General features: G+C 39.6%; 1 protein-coding gene across 1 annotated transcript; it reads right to left on the reverse strand.

Annotated features, from left to right (window-relative positions):
• Window positions 1–6: 6 nt before the first annotated feature.
• On the reverse strand, window positions 7–4,953 carry badb (BCL2 associated agonist of cell death b). Its single transcript, XM_034136524.1, has 4 exons — window positions 4,794–4,953; window positions 3,984–4,133; window positions 3,230–3,450; window positions 7–2,658 (listed from the first exon to the last, which is right to left on the reverse strand). Exons 1-4 carry the CDS (start codon window positions 4,801–4,803, stop codon window positions 2,521–2,523), a joined length of 519 nt encoding a protein of 172 aa, XP_033992415.1. The 5' UTR covers window positions 4,804–4,953; the 3' UTR covers window positions 7–2,520.
• Window positions 4,954–15,687: the final 10,734 nt, after the last annotated feature.

Below are 15,687 nucleotides of genomic sequence, written 5' to 3' on the forward strand. Positions count from 1 at the left end.
ACTCACTTTTAAACGACTCTAAAATTCTTTATTCAAGACCGCATATACAAGAAGTTTCACAGCTGTAGAGAAAATTTACAAAAGTTATTAAAAAAAAGGAAAAGGAATTTCCAAAAAAAGAGGGAATATTCAAATTCTACTTTCTCCCCACACACACACATCTCCAGATTCAAGTAATACCAAGGATGGTTGCAAAACTCCAGGGGCCAAGGCAGGTATCTCCTCTGGGGTGTGTTCACTGCCACTAATGTTTAACAGTCAAAACCACAATGTGAATTCCATCAATCGACATTTTATATTTTTCTCACAGTTTTTCTTGAGCGTAAAAGGTGACAGTGACCGTAAAAGTTAAGGCGGTAATCGGGTAAACAGATATGGCTGATAATGCACAGGTACACCACAGTTACAGCATGTTCAAGGCATTCATGTTGACAATATGATTTTCTTTTAAATTCATATCTGACCCTAAGCTCTGAACACCGTGTACAAACTCTTTATCAGCTAATTTACTGTTGTTCTTGTGTCAAAGTACAGGTCTACTAGGAGTGGAAACACTTTATTTAAACACCCTTTCCTCATTTCCCTATTGATCTGTTTATGAAATGGGATATCAAATAATGGAGTCACTTTAATGTAGCTAATGTAACAGCCTAGTCTAACTGTATTCATTGAGTTGGGAGCTTTACCAAAACATATAGTAAACTTGATTGAATCTCAAAAAACAATGGCCCCTTTTTCAGATTGTCTAAAAATCTCTGATTAAAAAAAAGTTTCCCGTTTAACCAAGTTTAGGAAAAGCTATAAAGGTTTTTTAGTTTAAAAGACGATACAAATGCAGCCCTGTCAGCCTGCAACACTTCACAACTCAACCCTACCAGTCAAGAGGAAGAGAGTTAGACACAAGAAGAACAAACCTATTACCATTTTCAATAATCACATTGATAAACAATTCACAAATAGCCAATCCATGTAGAAGTCCTGATCTTAGTTAATATTTAAGCCAGAATATAACGCATAAAAAGCAAATCTAGATCAGCACTTAGACTTAAGGCTTCATAAATTAAGATCCTATTTTATTCAGATCCTAATGCAGATAAAGAGTGACCAACCTGCATGTAACTCATTGTTTTATAACCTTAAAAGCACTGGAAACTGATTTTCCTGAACAGATAGTTTTATAAAGACAAGTTTAAATCCCTTCCACCAGTGTTTGAAATGTGATTTTACTCTAAATCCACCTCCTTTATGCACTCGGTGCTGATTAAAATGAGGCCAAAGGCTTGTGTGTAGGCTTCTTGTATAGCAGTTAATATATCCCCGCCCAAATATTTAAATATGCAATTACATTTATCACAACAGCCATGGATTGTACACTGCCTATTGCTAGGTTGGCCAACCTTATTAAATAGCATGGTAACCTTGTAAAATAGGAACTCGATAAATACAAATCTGGCTAAAGCACATAGCTCATAACCCCTCCAGCACCCCTGCAATTTGATAAAATATTAACAAAATATTTACACATTAAAGTTACAAGGTCTTATTTTTTTTGCTCATCAAAGGCTTTGAAAAGATAAAATTCACATTGGTTTGTGCTTTTTTTTTATGTTATAGTAATGTCATTTTCTTCAGATATAATCTAAACCTGAAGTCTTACAAAAGATAGTATTTTCTGTTAGAGATTGTCCTTGTACAAGATTGTTCTTCTTTTGATAAATTTGAGATATAAAGCAGTTAATGATAGTCAAGTACGTACAGTTGTTTAAATTGTACTAGCTTGCAGGTAGTAGTAAAGGAAGTTAGATAAAGGCCTGAGCTGAATACTCTAAAAAAATCCTTCCCATTTTATCCTCCATCCTCTGTTACCTGCAGGTTATTTTGGCACACAATTACAGTGGTCTCCACGAACTAACATTCGAAGCAAAACAAGCATAAGTAACACATTTCCTCAAGAAGATGGAGGGAGGAAATTCTAACAGCATTCAAGGTGGCCTTGGGTGTTTTGATTCCAGTGCATTTATATCTCTCCATCCACAGTATATTGCATAGTGTTGATGGGAGAGACAACTGAAGTGGTTAGCCCCTTTTAAACTGAGTAGTCACCGCTCAAATCCACTTAATGCTGGTCTTTCTTTATGTTTTCAAGAGCTCTTCTCTCCTCTCTTGGCCCGTCTATTTATCCATTCTATGGGGTTCAGATAGCCACCAGTCCATCCTCATGCCTGACTGACTCTTACCATTTCAAAGTGCGCTGCCCAGCTATATAGTTAACGTCAAAACCAACACAAATGCAAAAAGATTTACCTAAATGTAGTTACCAATGACGTATAAAAATGACATGACTAGGATGGGACACTTGGCCACGCCTTTGTGTTTTTGGATCTTTTTGTTCAAACCAACCTTGTTCAAACCAACCAGAGCAGGTCTTTTTGTTCTCATCACGATTGTTCTCCTGGCTTCCCCATTGCTTTCTTCTCATTCCTTGAACCTCAAGTCCCTCTTAATTTTCTCTCCCGGTGCTTATTCGTTGCGGTGAGTGTGGTTCTCATGGTGGTTGTTCTCTCCCTCCATCTCCTGGTGACTGAAGAGGTAGCTCCACCAGGTTTTCGAGTGTGGCATCTGTTTGGCCGGCCCGGGACTTCTCACCTTTTTCATTTCCTGGGCAAAATAGAGACAATGTTTAAGACATGTGACATTATGTGATATTATCTAGGGGGGGATCTCAATCAAAAAATAACAATTGATGCCCTTAAGTAGAGTGGGATCATGGCCGTTTTTGCAATTAATAACAATTAAAAAAAAGCAGATTCATGTTAAAGGCAGTGCTTTCCCCCTGTAACCGTTAAGGCTTTTTGAACGCTTGCTGAGCCAATCTTTAAACTGGATATGATATACAGTTAAAAACATCTAGGATCTAAAAAGTAGATCATAAAAATGTGCCTTCAAATTGGATATAAGTAAATGTATGTATTACAACCTCAACGCGCTGACGCATGTTCTAAAAGGATAAGAAACCATTACTGGCGGCCAAATAAAACACACCGTTACCTTAATTAAACATCACATTTTCTCTGAGTTTGAAAACTGTTGGAACATTTGTTAACAAAATGAATAACATAGATTTAGTCAATCCTTTGAAATGTTAAAACTGTACTTTTTTAGCCGTTATTCCCCACATTTTCAAATACAACTGAAGATGGGCTTCCACCCTCTGACCCCTCGTTCTCACCCCTTTGTCCAGCATGCTGTCGAACTCGTCGCTCATCCTCCGGAGCTGCCGGCCATATTTCTTGGCTGCCCACAGAGCAGGGGGAGCTGACTTGGACCGTACCCTGAATGGAGCACCCTCCGTGGGCGTGCCGACTTCGTCTTCCCCCCGAGCCTGGAGCTCCTCGTCTCTGGAGACAGTGTAGGCGTGGGACTCTGAGTTGAGCCTGGTTCGCCCGGTCCCTTTAAAGAAACAAAGGTGAGAGGAGTTAGTATTGATCACAGGAGCATGAGGGCTTATATGAGAATGAATGAAAATAAATCATTAGTTATCACTGGGCTGGAAAAATGTGTTCAACAATGTCAAACTAGGGGGATTTACATTTTAAATGCTTACATTTCAACCCAAAATGCAATCTCACCTAATGTCACCAAGTACATAACTATAATGTATAATATTTGTTGTGTAATGATGCCGACAAAACAAAGCTAACAAATGGCAGGACTGTTGCAGAAAACTAAAAAGAGCATTGCTTTCTTTTTTTATCACAAAACTGAATAGAAGTTGGAACACTTGGGGATCTTTAATTATAAAGTAGCGTTGAGCATGGTATTGCACATACTGTTAACTGGAGCAGAAAATACAACACACTTTTGGGTCCCACCTGGATCAGTTTGTGGTAAAGGATGCTCAAACATTGCTTGGTGTTTTTCCAGTTTTTAAAGCACTGTTTATTTCATTCTCATTTTTCACACAATTCCTTGAGTTTTCCTACCTGTCAATCTGAGCTCAGGAAAGGTGAGGGAGTGTCGAGGGAGCTGCTGCCCCTGCACAGGGGACGGTTGGATATTTTCTCCTTCCTCGACCCCCTCTGATGAGTCTGACTCACTGTCAGAAATATTAAAGTGTGCAGCCATCGTCACATCTAGAGAAGTAAGATTCCCAAAAATTGGAAAGAGGGAAACAATACAAAACATTAATGAATTACTACATATGGCAGACAATGAAATAGTCATAAGTAGATGTACATGCTGTGCACATATTATTGTGAATCATTGTTATTAAACCACAGCTGGCTGATATCAGTGTTGCCCTGCACTTGACCTGTATGAGATAACAATAAATAGAAATGTCCATTCTAATGTAAAGCTAAATGTGTTCCTATACAGTACATATCTATTATAAAGAAGAGCAAGGCTGCAAAAATGTGTCCATATAGCAAGTGTGCTTTCGTTTTACTAAGCTAATTATTCGAGAATTTTAAAATGGCATCATGGCTGATGCTGCCTAACACACCCAGCCAGCAGCATATATGTTACGCTTCCCTGACACAAGACAGTCCAAAGGTATTCACAGTGAGATAACCGACCCGTTTTGGCAACACGGACCAATATTTGAAATAAAAAACCACCCGTTGTTACACTGTTTTTAAAAGAAGCCAGCACACCTTCCTCTCCGGTCAACACGCGGACTCGCTTGTTTTGTTGTTGTTGACTGAAGAGGACAAAAGAAACTTACTACAGGGCGGAAGCTGCTCCGGAGCTAAATTAGTTCGTTAAAAAGGAGTATTAATAGGTTTCCTTACCCGAAATCATTTTAGCGGATGCCCGAAAAGTGCGAGTGTGTCCTTAGCTGGCCTCATGCGGCCGCAGCTGTTGTTTTTGTTATCGGCGTCTTGTCTTTTTAATGTTCAATACACTTTAGCTCCTCGCTCACCCAATCGCCGAGCGTCAGTGTACCGCCGCTGCGCGATGACGTCACTGTTGCGAGCTAGGAACTGGGCTGGTGCTTTGTTTGTCTCACCGGGTACCGTAATGCTCAGATTAGAGGCACAGAATGATTTAAAATGCACAGAAGTATTGGCATTTGTACTTGTATCCATCTTTTTCTATTTGAATCATTGGTGGATTCAATTGTTATACTACTAAAAGTAATACTACAGTTGTATACAACTCCATTACAAGTTAAAGTCCTTACTTATCTTTTATATGCAGCAGAATAGTCCCTTTTAAGAGGCATTTTGTTATTAACTGTATTATTGGAATATTATTACTAATGTGTTAATGTGCAAGCAGCCTTTTAATGTTGTAGCTGGTTATTGTGTAAGCAGCAGCCTTTTAATTGTGTAGCTGGTCTAGGTGGAGATTATACTTATTTAGGCCTATACTTAGGCCTATATAGCCTATTGTTGGGTGGTTATGTTGCAGTTATGTAATGTGGTAACTCAGACCAAAAGGTTTGCAAAACACGGGTTTAATGCATACAATTGGATCATATTTAATTGACAGATTATCTGTTTTGAATGTAAAATCTTAAAAGCCAAGGTTACTACTCTATTTAGCTTTCAAATGACAATGAAGTTTTGTAGAAGTAAAAGAAAGCATACAATGAATACTGAAGTAAACAACAGGCATTTCTAAATTGTATTTGTGCACTAATTAATTGTATCAAGGCTTTATTATATTACATGGTCGTCCTCAGCAGAATAAATACTTATTGTCTCTGTTAGCAGTAAAGTTGAGTATCATTCTCCATTATATCCATTCTCTCTATCCTGTCTAGAAAAGAGAACATCTATAAAAAACAGATAAACACTTAACATACATACTGACTGACAGACAGACCAGAAATATGGAAATACTTGAATAGGCTTGGTCCATGTTGGGTTGCCTGCTGATATAAAACGAGTTTCATTCTTCCTAAAGGCCGCTCATTGCTTTCTCTCCTAAAGGAATTCACAGACTGCAGGGTAAAGGTTAATTAATATGACATAGACATGGAGGAAAGTCCCATGTTACACAACAGTTATATGAGGTCTGCTTTTGTCAGATGTTGAAGCTGATAAGGAGAGGGTTGGGCGGGCATGCACGTGTAAACACGCAGATTGTGTCTTACTGAACATTAGGAAATAGTCATTCTTTAAAGTGATTTTTATTTGTGTATGACGTGTTAGACATTTACACAATTTGTTTCCTATTCTCTCTTACTGAGAAATGTAAGACGAGGAGAGGATAGAGTTTGATGTCATGCCTGGTATGGGCAGCAGATGGCGATTCAGGCCCATAAACACATTTTTACTGGTGTTGCTGAGCTGTGTTCCTCTTTGGTCTCACTGCTACATCATCTGTCACAGGTTGTGTGGTTTCCTGTGAAAAGAGAGAATAATCCCATGTCTAGTTTTCTGATTTTGCAATAACGTGTTTTGTAACATGTGTATTTTTCTTGATGTCAGTATTGGGGTTTCCATTAAAATTGCAATATGAAATCTCCGTCAACGGGAACATAGAGTGGTTCTTATTTCCTGAAAAGCTGGCATTGCAGAAGTGATGCTTTTAACTGAGTCTTTCTTATTTGAAAACATGTCTTTTATTGTTTCTACGAAATCATTACAGTACTGTATATAGGGGTGTGTGTCTGTGCATCCACCACTGATTGCCTCTCTACTTTGCTCTCTTGCACTTTCCTCACATCAATGCGAGAGAGTCGACCATGTAATTATCTACCATTTATATCTAGAGCTGCCTCCATTCCTCCTCGACATCATCCTTCTCTCTCGCCTCTCTTGCATTAAGAGCCTCTTGTGGGATTAGAAAGAAAATGAGTGTATTTTGCTAAGTCAGTCAGTGACACTTGAGTAGGAGGAGCAAACTATTTTTGTCGAAACTGTGATGGGATTTGAGGCGATGCAGCTTCTTCTAATTCAGTGTATCCAAACAGAACTAATGTGAGTTTCTAAGCTTAGGCAAACAGGCAGAGTCAGCTTTTGGTGTAAGGATGGTGCAGCTCTGGAAAACTACAGTTAAGACTTGCCTCTTTTGAACTATTTTAGAGGGATTATAGAAATAATACATGGAAGCTCAGTTTTCTTTTGGTTGGTTAGATTCCGGTGCTGTATGAGAGACCATACAGTTATTACAATCTTAATCTGTGTGTGCTAGTGTAAAGCCATGTTGTACTACATTTATACATAACACTACTATCCATTAGAGTGTGTGAGTGAGAAAGACTGTCCTGTACATGCTGGATGATTTTCACACACGTACACAGACAGAGTGTATTTAAGTTTGCAGTATAATCTGAAGGAACCTTACAATTAGCATCCATTTATATCTTCCTGTACCAGCCTCGCCCTGCCTCCCTGCCCCTCATCTGGTGATTATTTTGGGACACGGAGGCGTACGCACTCCCACACTGTCTCTAAACCACCACTCACAGTGTGTGTGTGAGTGTGTGTGTGGCTGTTTGAGAGCAGCAGCGTTTCCAAGCGGCTCCCAAATGTTCCTTCCAATTTTATGCCAGGGCACTGTCTGTCTGTCTGCCGCCGCCGCAGCTTCACTCACCGTCCTTTGAAACATTTTCCCCTCTCTGCAGACTCCAGTTCAGTCTATGTGGGAGCTGAGCAGGATGCAGAGCAGGCTTTTGAATTATTTGAAGTGGGAAAGCTTAGAGAGAAGAAGAAAGATGGTGTCAAAGAAGTGGGTTTCCCAATCCCTGAGAAAAAGATTAGAAGCACACCAGAAATACTGACAGTGTGCACTTAAAAATGAAGGAAGAAGGGACACAGTTACTGAGAAAGCAACAGATGTAGGATCAAAGGCAGACCATGACATAAGAGATGTGTCTTAGGGGTGCAAAGAGAGAATGAAGGTAATAGGAGAGCAGAATAACTGGCTGACTTTTGGAAGACTGAGGAAGAGTCTGTGAGACGGATATCAGAGGAATGGCAAAAGTGTAAAGAAGAGCTGAAAAAGCAAACCTAACCTACATCAGAGTGAATACACTCTTCCAGCCTTAGCTACCAACCGGAGCACTTTCGTCGTTTCTTTCAGTACATGCTCATTATCTACGAGCCGCTCCCTCGCTATATAACTAAGTCACAGACTGTGATCACAAGGGCGGCATAAAGCAGCTTTCTAATTTCATCCACCCCACCCTTGGTGCAGCCTTCCAATCTTATAACCCAGCTCTTCTTATAAACTAAAGTTTTGGGCTGAAAATGGTTTGCTTACTTTTTCTTAGGTAGATAAAAATACAAAAAATGTCCCCTTCAGCAAGACATTTGATTGAGGACCGTTGCTGAAATCTTTCTCTTCTTTTGACAAGTGAGAAAACTGTCATAGTGTTGAGGGAACTTTCCCCTCCCCTGTGCAAAAAAGGTTTTTGTTTCAAGAAGCTGTTGTCACCCAAATATCTCCAAACTTTAAAAGAACGGTTTGACATTTATGGAAATGAGTGATTTTCGCAAGAAAGCACAGCTCTAAGCAGAATTGTTGATTTTCTCATCATTGTATGTAATCGTGGTGATGCCATCCGGAAACTGAGTTCTCTTCATGTTGAGGGCAGCAGTCGTGGGTATATAGCATGAACAGGAGGGGGCTGGGCACACCGCCCTGGGGGACTTCAGTGTTCAACAGTAGAGCGAAGGAGGTGTGACCACCCTTCTGAAAAGCCTGAGGTCTATTTGTAAGGATGTCCAATACTCAATCGCAGAGTGATACTCAAGCCTAAGGGGCTAAAGTTGCTAATCAGTTTCATGAGGGAGATTGTGTTGAATGCTGCACAAACCCCATTCTAATGTAAGTGTTGTTATTTTTCAGAGGTGCTAGGGCAATGTAGAAGGTATCTTTGAATGATCTGTTTGCTTTGTACTGTATGCAGAATGGTGTAGATCCAGGGTGGCTGTTGTTTTGTAGAACCAGAAGACTTTTTAGGTATACAATCGACTTGATGTCAGTGCTCGTCTTCACTTTTAGAAAGAGTCCTCTCACATCCACTTTGTATACTGACAGTGACTGGTCCTCTGGAGGCGGGGCAGACTGACAGCGGACTCTTTGTTGAAGAGATCAAAACGAGCATAAAAGGTGTTAAGCTCATCTGTCGCATATGTGCTTGTCCCTGCAATGTTATGGCATTTACAGGCTAGTCTTTTATCAGCATTTTCCCCTTAAATGCGTCTAGGTCTGGGGGAAATCAGCAGTACAGATTTGACTGAAAATAAGTTCATGCTACTGTTGATACATGTTCCTTTGCGTGATATGATACAGTAGGGATAGACTGCATGCGTAAATGGGACTTTAGTCAAAGTCTTCCCAGTCCTGGCTTGGCTAAAGTTTAAAAACCAGGTTAAACACTGTAATTAACCCCTGCCTTGACTTTAGTGGACACACACACTCACTCCTACCCACGCCTGCTCTCTATCTTGTCAACGTGAAAGCCACCCACACTCTCATTCAGCCCTTCTCAACCCTCTAATATCATCAATTATGGTTGGGCTGTTTTCATGTGGTGTGAGTGGTACGTGTGCTCAGAGAGTTAATGTATATGTATACATGCTGCTCGGAAACATATGTATTCCATATGAAATCTGTTAGGTGCACACTGTCATTATGTTTTCTAATAATAGTTAATGAGTAGATGTAGTCTTTGAATGGCTCAGGCTGTGGAAATGAAATCATGATAAGCGACGTCCTGTTCTGCAAATCATTCACATTCAATCCATTGCGTCCTGGCATATAGATGTGCACAAGTTCAGTGTTTTAATTATTCACTGTTTGCTGCAACTTAATAATAGATCATTAAGTAAGCATTATCACTATGCTGCTTTAATTGAATGCAATTAATTTAGCTTTTGTTGGCTAATCAGTTTATGTATTCCACCATTGAGGTCTGCCTGAAGCAAAACATTTTTCATGCTTCACTTAATTATCATGGCAGACCCTCCGTATTAGTCTTTTGTCCACATAGTGAGGTGCAAATTAGAAGACAACATTTACTTCAAGCACTATTAAAGAGGTTTGTATATACATTCTTTTAAATGTTATCCTTTTAAGGTATAACATTTCTTTATGTATTACAAAAGTTAAACATTAGCTAACATTTGCAAGAAAAAATTAATTCTCAAGTCACTTTAGACATGACAGAATTAAAGGACATATTTTGTACTTGTTATGAAGGAATACCAAAAGCAACAAGGAAAAAAAGCAGCAGCAGAAAATAAGCAAATATTTGGGTATTTTCTTAAAATGATATTGCCAGTCAAACTTTATGAATTGTATTGTTATTTCAAATCTATAATTGAAAAAAAGACCTGAATACGTAGATTCAACAATGTTTGACTAAACTGTGTAGTTTAAAAAAAGCAAACCCTGGCTTTCCTGTGGAATTTTATTTTGATATATTTAAAGTCCACTTAGGAGGCCTGTCAAACTGCTACTCCCAGACATTGTATCTTAGCAATTATTAGGTCAGGTGCCACTCCAAGCCTCCGTTTATCTTTCCATCATCACCAGAAGTCTAGGTAATCCATCCTCCTTAAAGATTTTATTTGCTTTGCTTTGACAGTGAGGCAGGAAATTGGATGGAGAGGCGCAGCATGGTACAAAACAAGATGAGAAAACACGGTATCTGCATTAGTAGATCCGTCTTCCCCCATTGCCTTAATCCTCTGCCCCATCTTTCTCATTTCACCCACTCAGACTCCCAGCGTTTCCCCCTTTTTATTCTACCATTGTGTCTCCTCTTCCATTTCCCTGCCTTTTGTGCCTTCCGTCACTTTTGGTCCATCCGTGCCATTCGTTTTTTTCCCTTTTTCCCCTTCTCTCAAATCTCCCCCTTCAAGCTCTCTCCATCTCTACCTCACGTCTTAATCTCTGTCTCCCCCTTCTCTCTCCCCCATTTTTACCTCCCCCATTGTGTATCTGGGTTGCTGACTGAACTAGTTCATGTCGTGCTTTCTTGCTGGTGGCGTCATGGCGCCTGTTTAATTGATGTGTTGTTATAGAGACAAGCTGCTTGTTGGATTCAGTCAGGTGGTAACAAAGTCTTCATATTTTGCCCTAAAACCAGAACAAGCTTAAAATCTAAATGTGATAAAAGCTTTCCATTACACAATGTGTTTGGAGTCACAAAATCGTATAATCTGTGTCTCACAATTCTGAAGGTATTTGTACTTTCCTTAAGTCTTTTTGATTTGTATTTTTATGCTACGTTTTAACTTATACTGCTCTACATTTCAGAGGGACCTATTGCTTTACACCACTTAATTTATTAAATGACTTTAAAATCCAGAGTCAAAGGTTCATGTAATGTATGAACAATTTAGTTACTGGTTATTTTCAGATTAAGATGTTTGAGTATATCAAATACAATGCATTGTTTTACAGTAAATAAAACTACCCAACTGATTACAAAAATGCATACAATAACCTCTTTTTCAGCCAGCTGCACCATATCAATAATCATAATACAAATCAGACTTTAAACACATACAAATCTGCACCTGGTGCAACTGTCATTACATAGCTTAGCAGCAGTGTGTTATCGAGTATTAACAACCTCTGTAATGTCCAAATTGACCAATCAGAATCGAGAATCCAACTAAGCTGTGTAACAATATATAATAATGTCCGGACTGAAGAACTCATTTACATACTGATTAGTTACAATTTCTTCAACATTCTTGTATACTTTACTATACTATACTCTAGAATGATTGAAGGAGTTTAACTTTTAAAATGTTGGTGTTATTTTATTTAAATACAAAACTGACTTCTACCCCTGATGTTTTCCCCATACAGTCTCACATTTTGTACAACTTTAGCTTTTGCCCTAATAACACTTATTTTTTCTGTAAAGTTAGAAAAGTGCTGTAAAGCACTGTTGAAGGAGCAGCACAATTACATTAACAAACCGGGGGACACTAATGAGAACGGACACTGACTCCTGGCTCCAGCAAGTCCCAGTCAGCAAAACAGCAAGGGGATAAGTAACTGTAATTAGCATAACAATACAAATCTCCTTACAAAATAATAAAATAACGGCTGTGATAGATGGCCATCATTACAAGGAAAGGAATGGGAATACATTTGCCAATTACCCAAAGTATTTTTCATCCCACTTCTGCTACTTGAAGCCCATTATATCATTCATCTAAAGTCTTGTGGGTCCAGTCCCCGCTGCAGGCGGTTCCACATCCCATCAACTACACATTTCTGCAAAGAGGGAAACATCTCAGTTTTACTAAATCGAAAAGCATAAAAGCCCCAAGTTGAAAGTTAACACAATACGTGTGTAAAAATGCAACATGTGTGTGGAAGTACACTTGTGTGTGTTAGTGTATTAGTGGTCTGTGTTTGCAGTCGTATGAATCATAGGGAAAGGTCAGTATTGCTTGTGGGGAGAAGAGACAGAAGTGATGAATAGCACTTTGGTACCATTTCCCTTGCAACACCTCAGGTTATATTGAACTGATTGAGTGTGTGTGAGACACAGGAAGAAAGAGTGTATAGAGGTGCATTTGAATACAATTGTTTTTGCACCTGAATTTGCTTGTGTTTTTCTGTTTGTGAATGAGCCGAGACAAAGTTAAGGGCAATATTTATGTGTTGTAAAGTATGTGTGCACACAAGTTACAACATTAATACAAATGGTTTGTGTTTGCTTACAAGTTGAAGCGGCGTGTAGATAGCTTTTAAAAACCGGGATAAAACGCAACTGAAATGTGTGCAAAAGGAGCTTAACCACATGCTCAGAGGAGCTAGAAGGAGACATAAGGAAATTATTGAACAGAACTTTTCTACAATGAACTCCAAGGAACTTTGGGACACTATGAAGGCAATCACAAATATGACTCCAGCTAAAAAAACTCTCTGTACCTCTGATGACCTGCAAAAAGCAAATGAACTGAATGACTTTTACGTGAGATTGGAAACCCAGGACTTCTCCTCTGAATGTACAGACATCTTAGAGACAATCTCTGCTACTGACCAGGATGAAAGGGTGGTGATTGACCCTTTAAAGGTCCAATCACTTTTCAAACACACCTGTACTAAGAAGGCCACAGGGCCAGAGGGCATCTCTGCATTCCTTCTCAAGACATTTGCAGAAGAACTGACATCAGCATGGTGTCCCATATTTCAAAAATCTGTTGATCTTCACACCATCCCCACCCTCTGGAAAAAATCAATAATAAAACCTGTCCCCAAAAAACCTTGTCCAAAGGTAAACAATGATTTTAGGCCTGTTGCATTGACATCCATTGTCATGAAATGTTTTGAGAGGATCATGGTGCCGCTGCTAAAGAAAGAGGTTGATGTACATTTAGACCCTTTTCAGTTTGCCTACAAGCAAGGGCGTGGCACAGACGATGCTCTAAATAGAATCACACACCTGGTCACTAAACACCTGGAAGACCCTAAGGCATATGTACGCCTACTGTTTGTGGATTTTAGCTCGGCTTTTAACACACTGCAGCCTCACATCTTGCTTCAAAAACTGATAAAGATCAGTATAAATCCTTTTATCTTGAAATAGCTTTTTCGTTTTTAAGCAATCGCATTCAGCATGTCAGGGTCAACAATGCCCTCTCAGAGCACCGGACCATCAGTACAGGAGCCATTATCCATTATCCAGTCCATTATCAGACAGGCAAAAAAAATTGTGTCTGATCCCACCCACATACTCCACCCAGAATTCCAGCTCCTACCTTCTGGTAGAAGATTCAGGGTTCCCAAGAGCAGGCTGAACCGCTATAAGCACTCATTCCTACCTATGTCCATTAAGCTTCTTAACATTCACATGAAATGAAATGTAGTCAAATGTAATGAAATGTACTTTTTGAGGGTTGTGCAATAGGTCGCCATTGTCAGTATGTGCGTCTGTGTATTGTGTTTGTTCAAATGGTGTATGACTGATGATATGTGTATGTCTCTTAATGTCCACTATGTTTGTATATGTACATGTATGCGGAACTGCAGGACGGAGTCCAGAACAAATTTCCTTACGGGGACAATAAAGTATATCGTATCGTAGATGATGAAGTATACACAATACGTTTGATTTGAGCTTTTTTTCAGTGGAGTTTCAAAGATGCCCGGTGTTCAACCTGACCTATAGCGTCTTAGCATCTATTATTGCAACAAAAAGAAAAATATACTTGTGATAATACGTTAAATCACTTAGGAAATTGCCTTGTCATTCGCCATTTGGTGTCTGCTGCCTGGTGTGTTGCAAACCTGCTGCAAGATCTCATGTTAGCTGTTCCCTAAGACATGTTTCATTGGCAGCTACTTCTCCTTTATGAACGTTTACTGAAGAATTACACAACTGCAACAACGGGCATAAGAATCTCAAACAAGAAAAACATTTCATTATTGGTGGAGATGTACGTCATAAATGACGTCTTAACAATTAAAGTAAATCACTTCTTCACACAGTACAGGAGCCCCCCAGGGTTGTGTGAGCTCCCCGGTCCTCTTCACACTGTACACAAACGACTGCACGAGAATCCACCCGGAGAATTATATCATCAAATTCTCAGATGATACAGCCATCCTTGGCTTAATGCACAAAGGCAGCAGTTCATCGGCTTATCACTCTGAAATAGAGAGATTTGTGCAGTGGTGTGATTTTAACCATCTAGTGCTGAATGTGAAGAAGACTGAGGAGATGGTGTGGGACCCAAAGGCAGTGGGTGACCTTAGGCCGGTGGTTATCCACAATGAACCCATAACTCAGGTCAGCTCCTATAAGTACCTTGGTGTCCATCTAGATAATACACTCAGCTGGAAGGCGCATGTTCAAGGTCTGTGCTCTAGACTTCAACAGCGATTGTACTTTCTGCGTCGACTACGGGCTTTCGGAGTCGACCAGAAGTTCATGTTACTGTTCTATCATGCAGTGTTGGAGAGCATCATGACGTATGGTATTACTGCCTGGTATGGTGACTTGACAGTGCAGTCAAAGTCACAGATCGCTCGCCTGGTACAGACTGCTATGAAAATTATGGGGGTTAAAAAACACCCATCTCTCCAAAACATATACGAGCAGTCCATTATCAGACAGGCAAAAAAAATTGTGTCTGATCCCACCCACATACTCCACCCAGAATTCCAGCTCCTACCTTCTGGTAGAAGATTCAGGGTTCCCAAGAGCAGGCTGAACCGCTATAAGCACTCATTCCTACCTATGTCCATTAAGCTTCTTAACATTCACATGAAATGAAATGTAGTGAAATGTAATGAAATGTACTTTTTGAGGGTTGTGCAATAGGTTGCCATTGTCAGTATGTGCGTCTGTGTATTGTGTTTGTTCAAATGGTGTATGACTGATGATATGTGTATGTCTCTTAATGTCCACTATGTTTGTATATGTACATGTATGCGGAACTGCAGGACGGAGTCCAGGACAAATTTCCTTACGGGGACAATAAAGTATATCGTATCGTAGATGATGAAGTATACACAATACGTTTGATTTGAGCTTTTTTTCAGTGGAGTTTCAAAGATGCCCGGTGTTCAACCTGACCTATAGCGTCTTAGCATCTATTATTGCAACAAAAAGAAAAATATACTTGTGATAATACGTTAAATCACTTAGGAAATTGCCTTGTCATTCGCCATTTGGTGTCTGCTGCCTGGTGTGTTGCAAACCTGCTGCAAGATCTCATGTTAGCTGTTCCCTAAGACATGTTTCATTGGCAG

This window comes from Trematomus bernacchii, unplaced genomic scaffold (genome assembly GCF_902827165.1).
Source record: "Trematomus bernacchii unplaced genomic scaffold, fTreBer1.1, whole genome shotgun sequence".
Classification (NCBI taxonomy): Eukaryota; Metazoa; Chordata; class Actinopteri; order Perciformes; family Nototheniidae; genus Trematomus; species Trematomus bernacchii.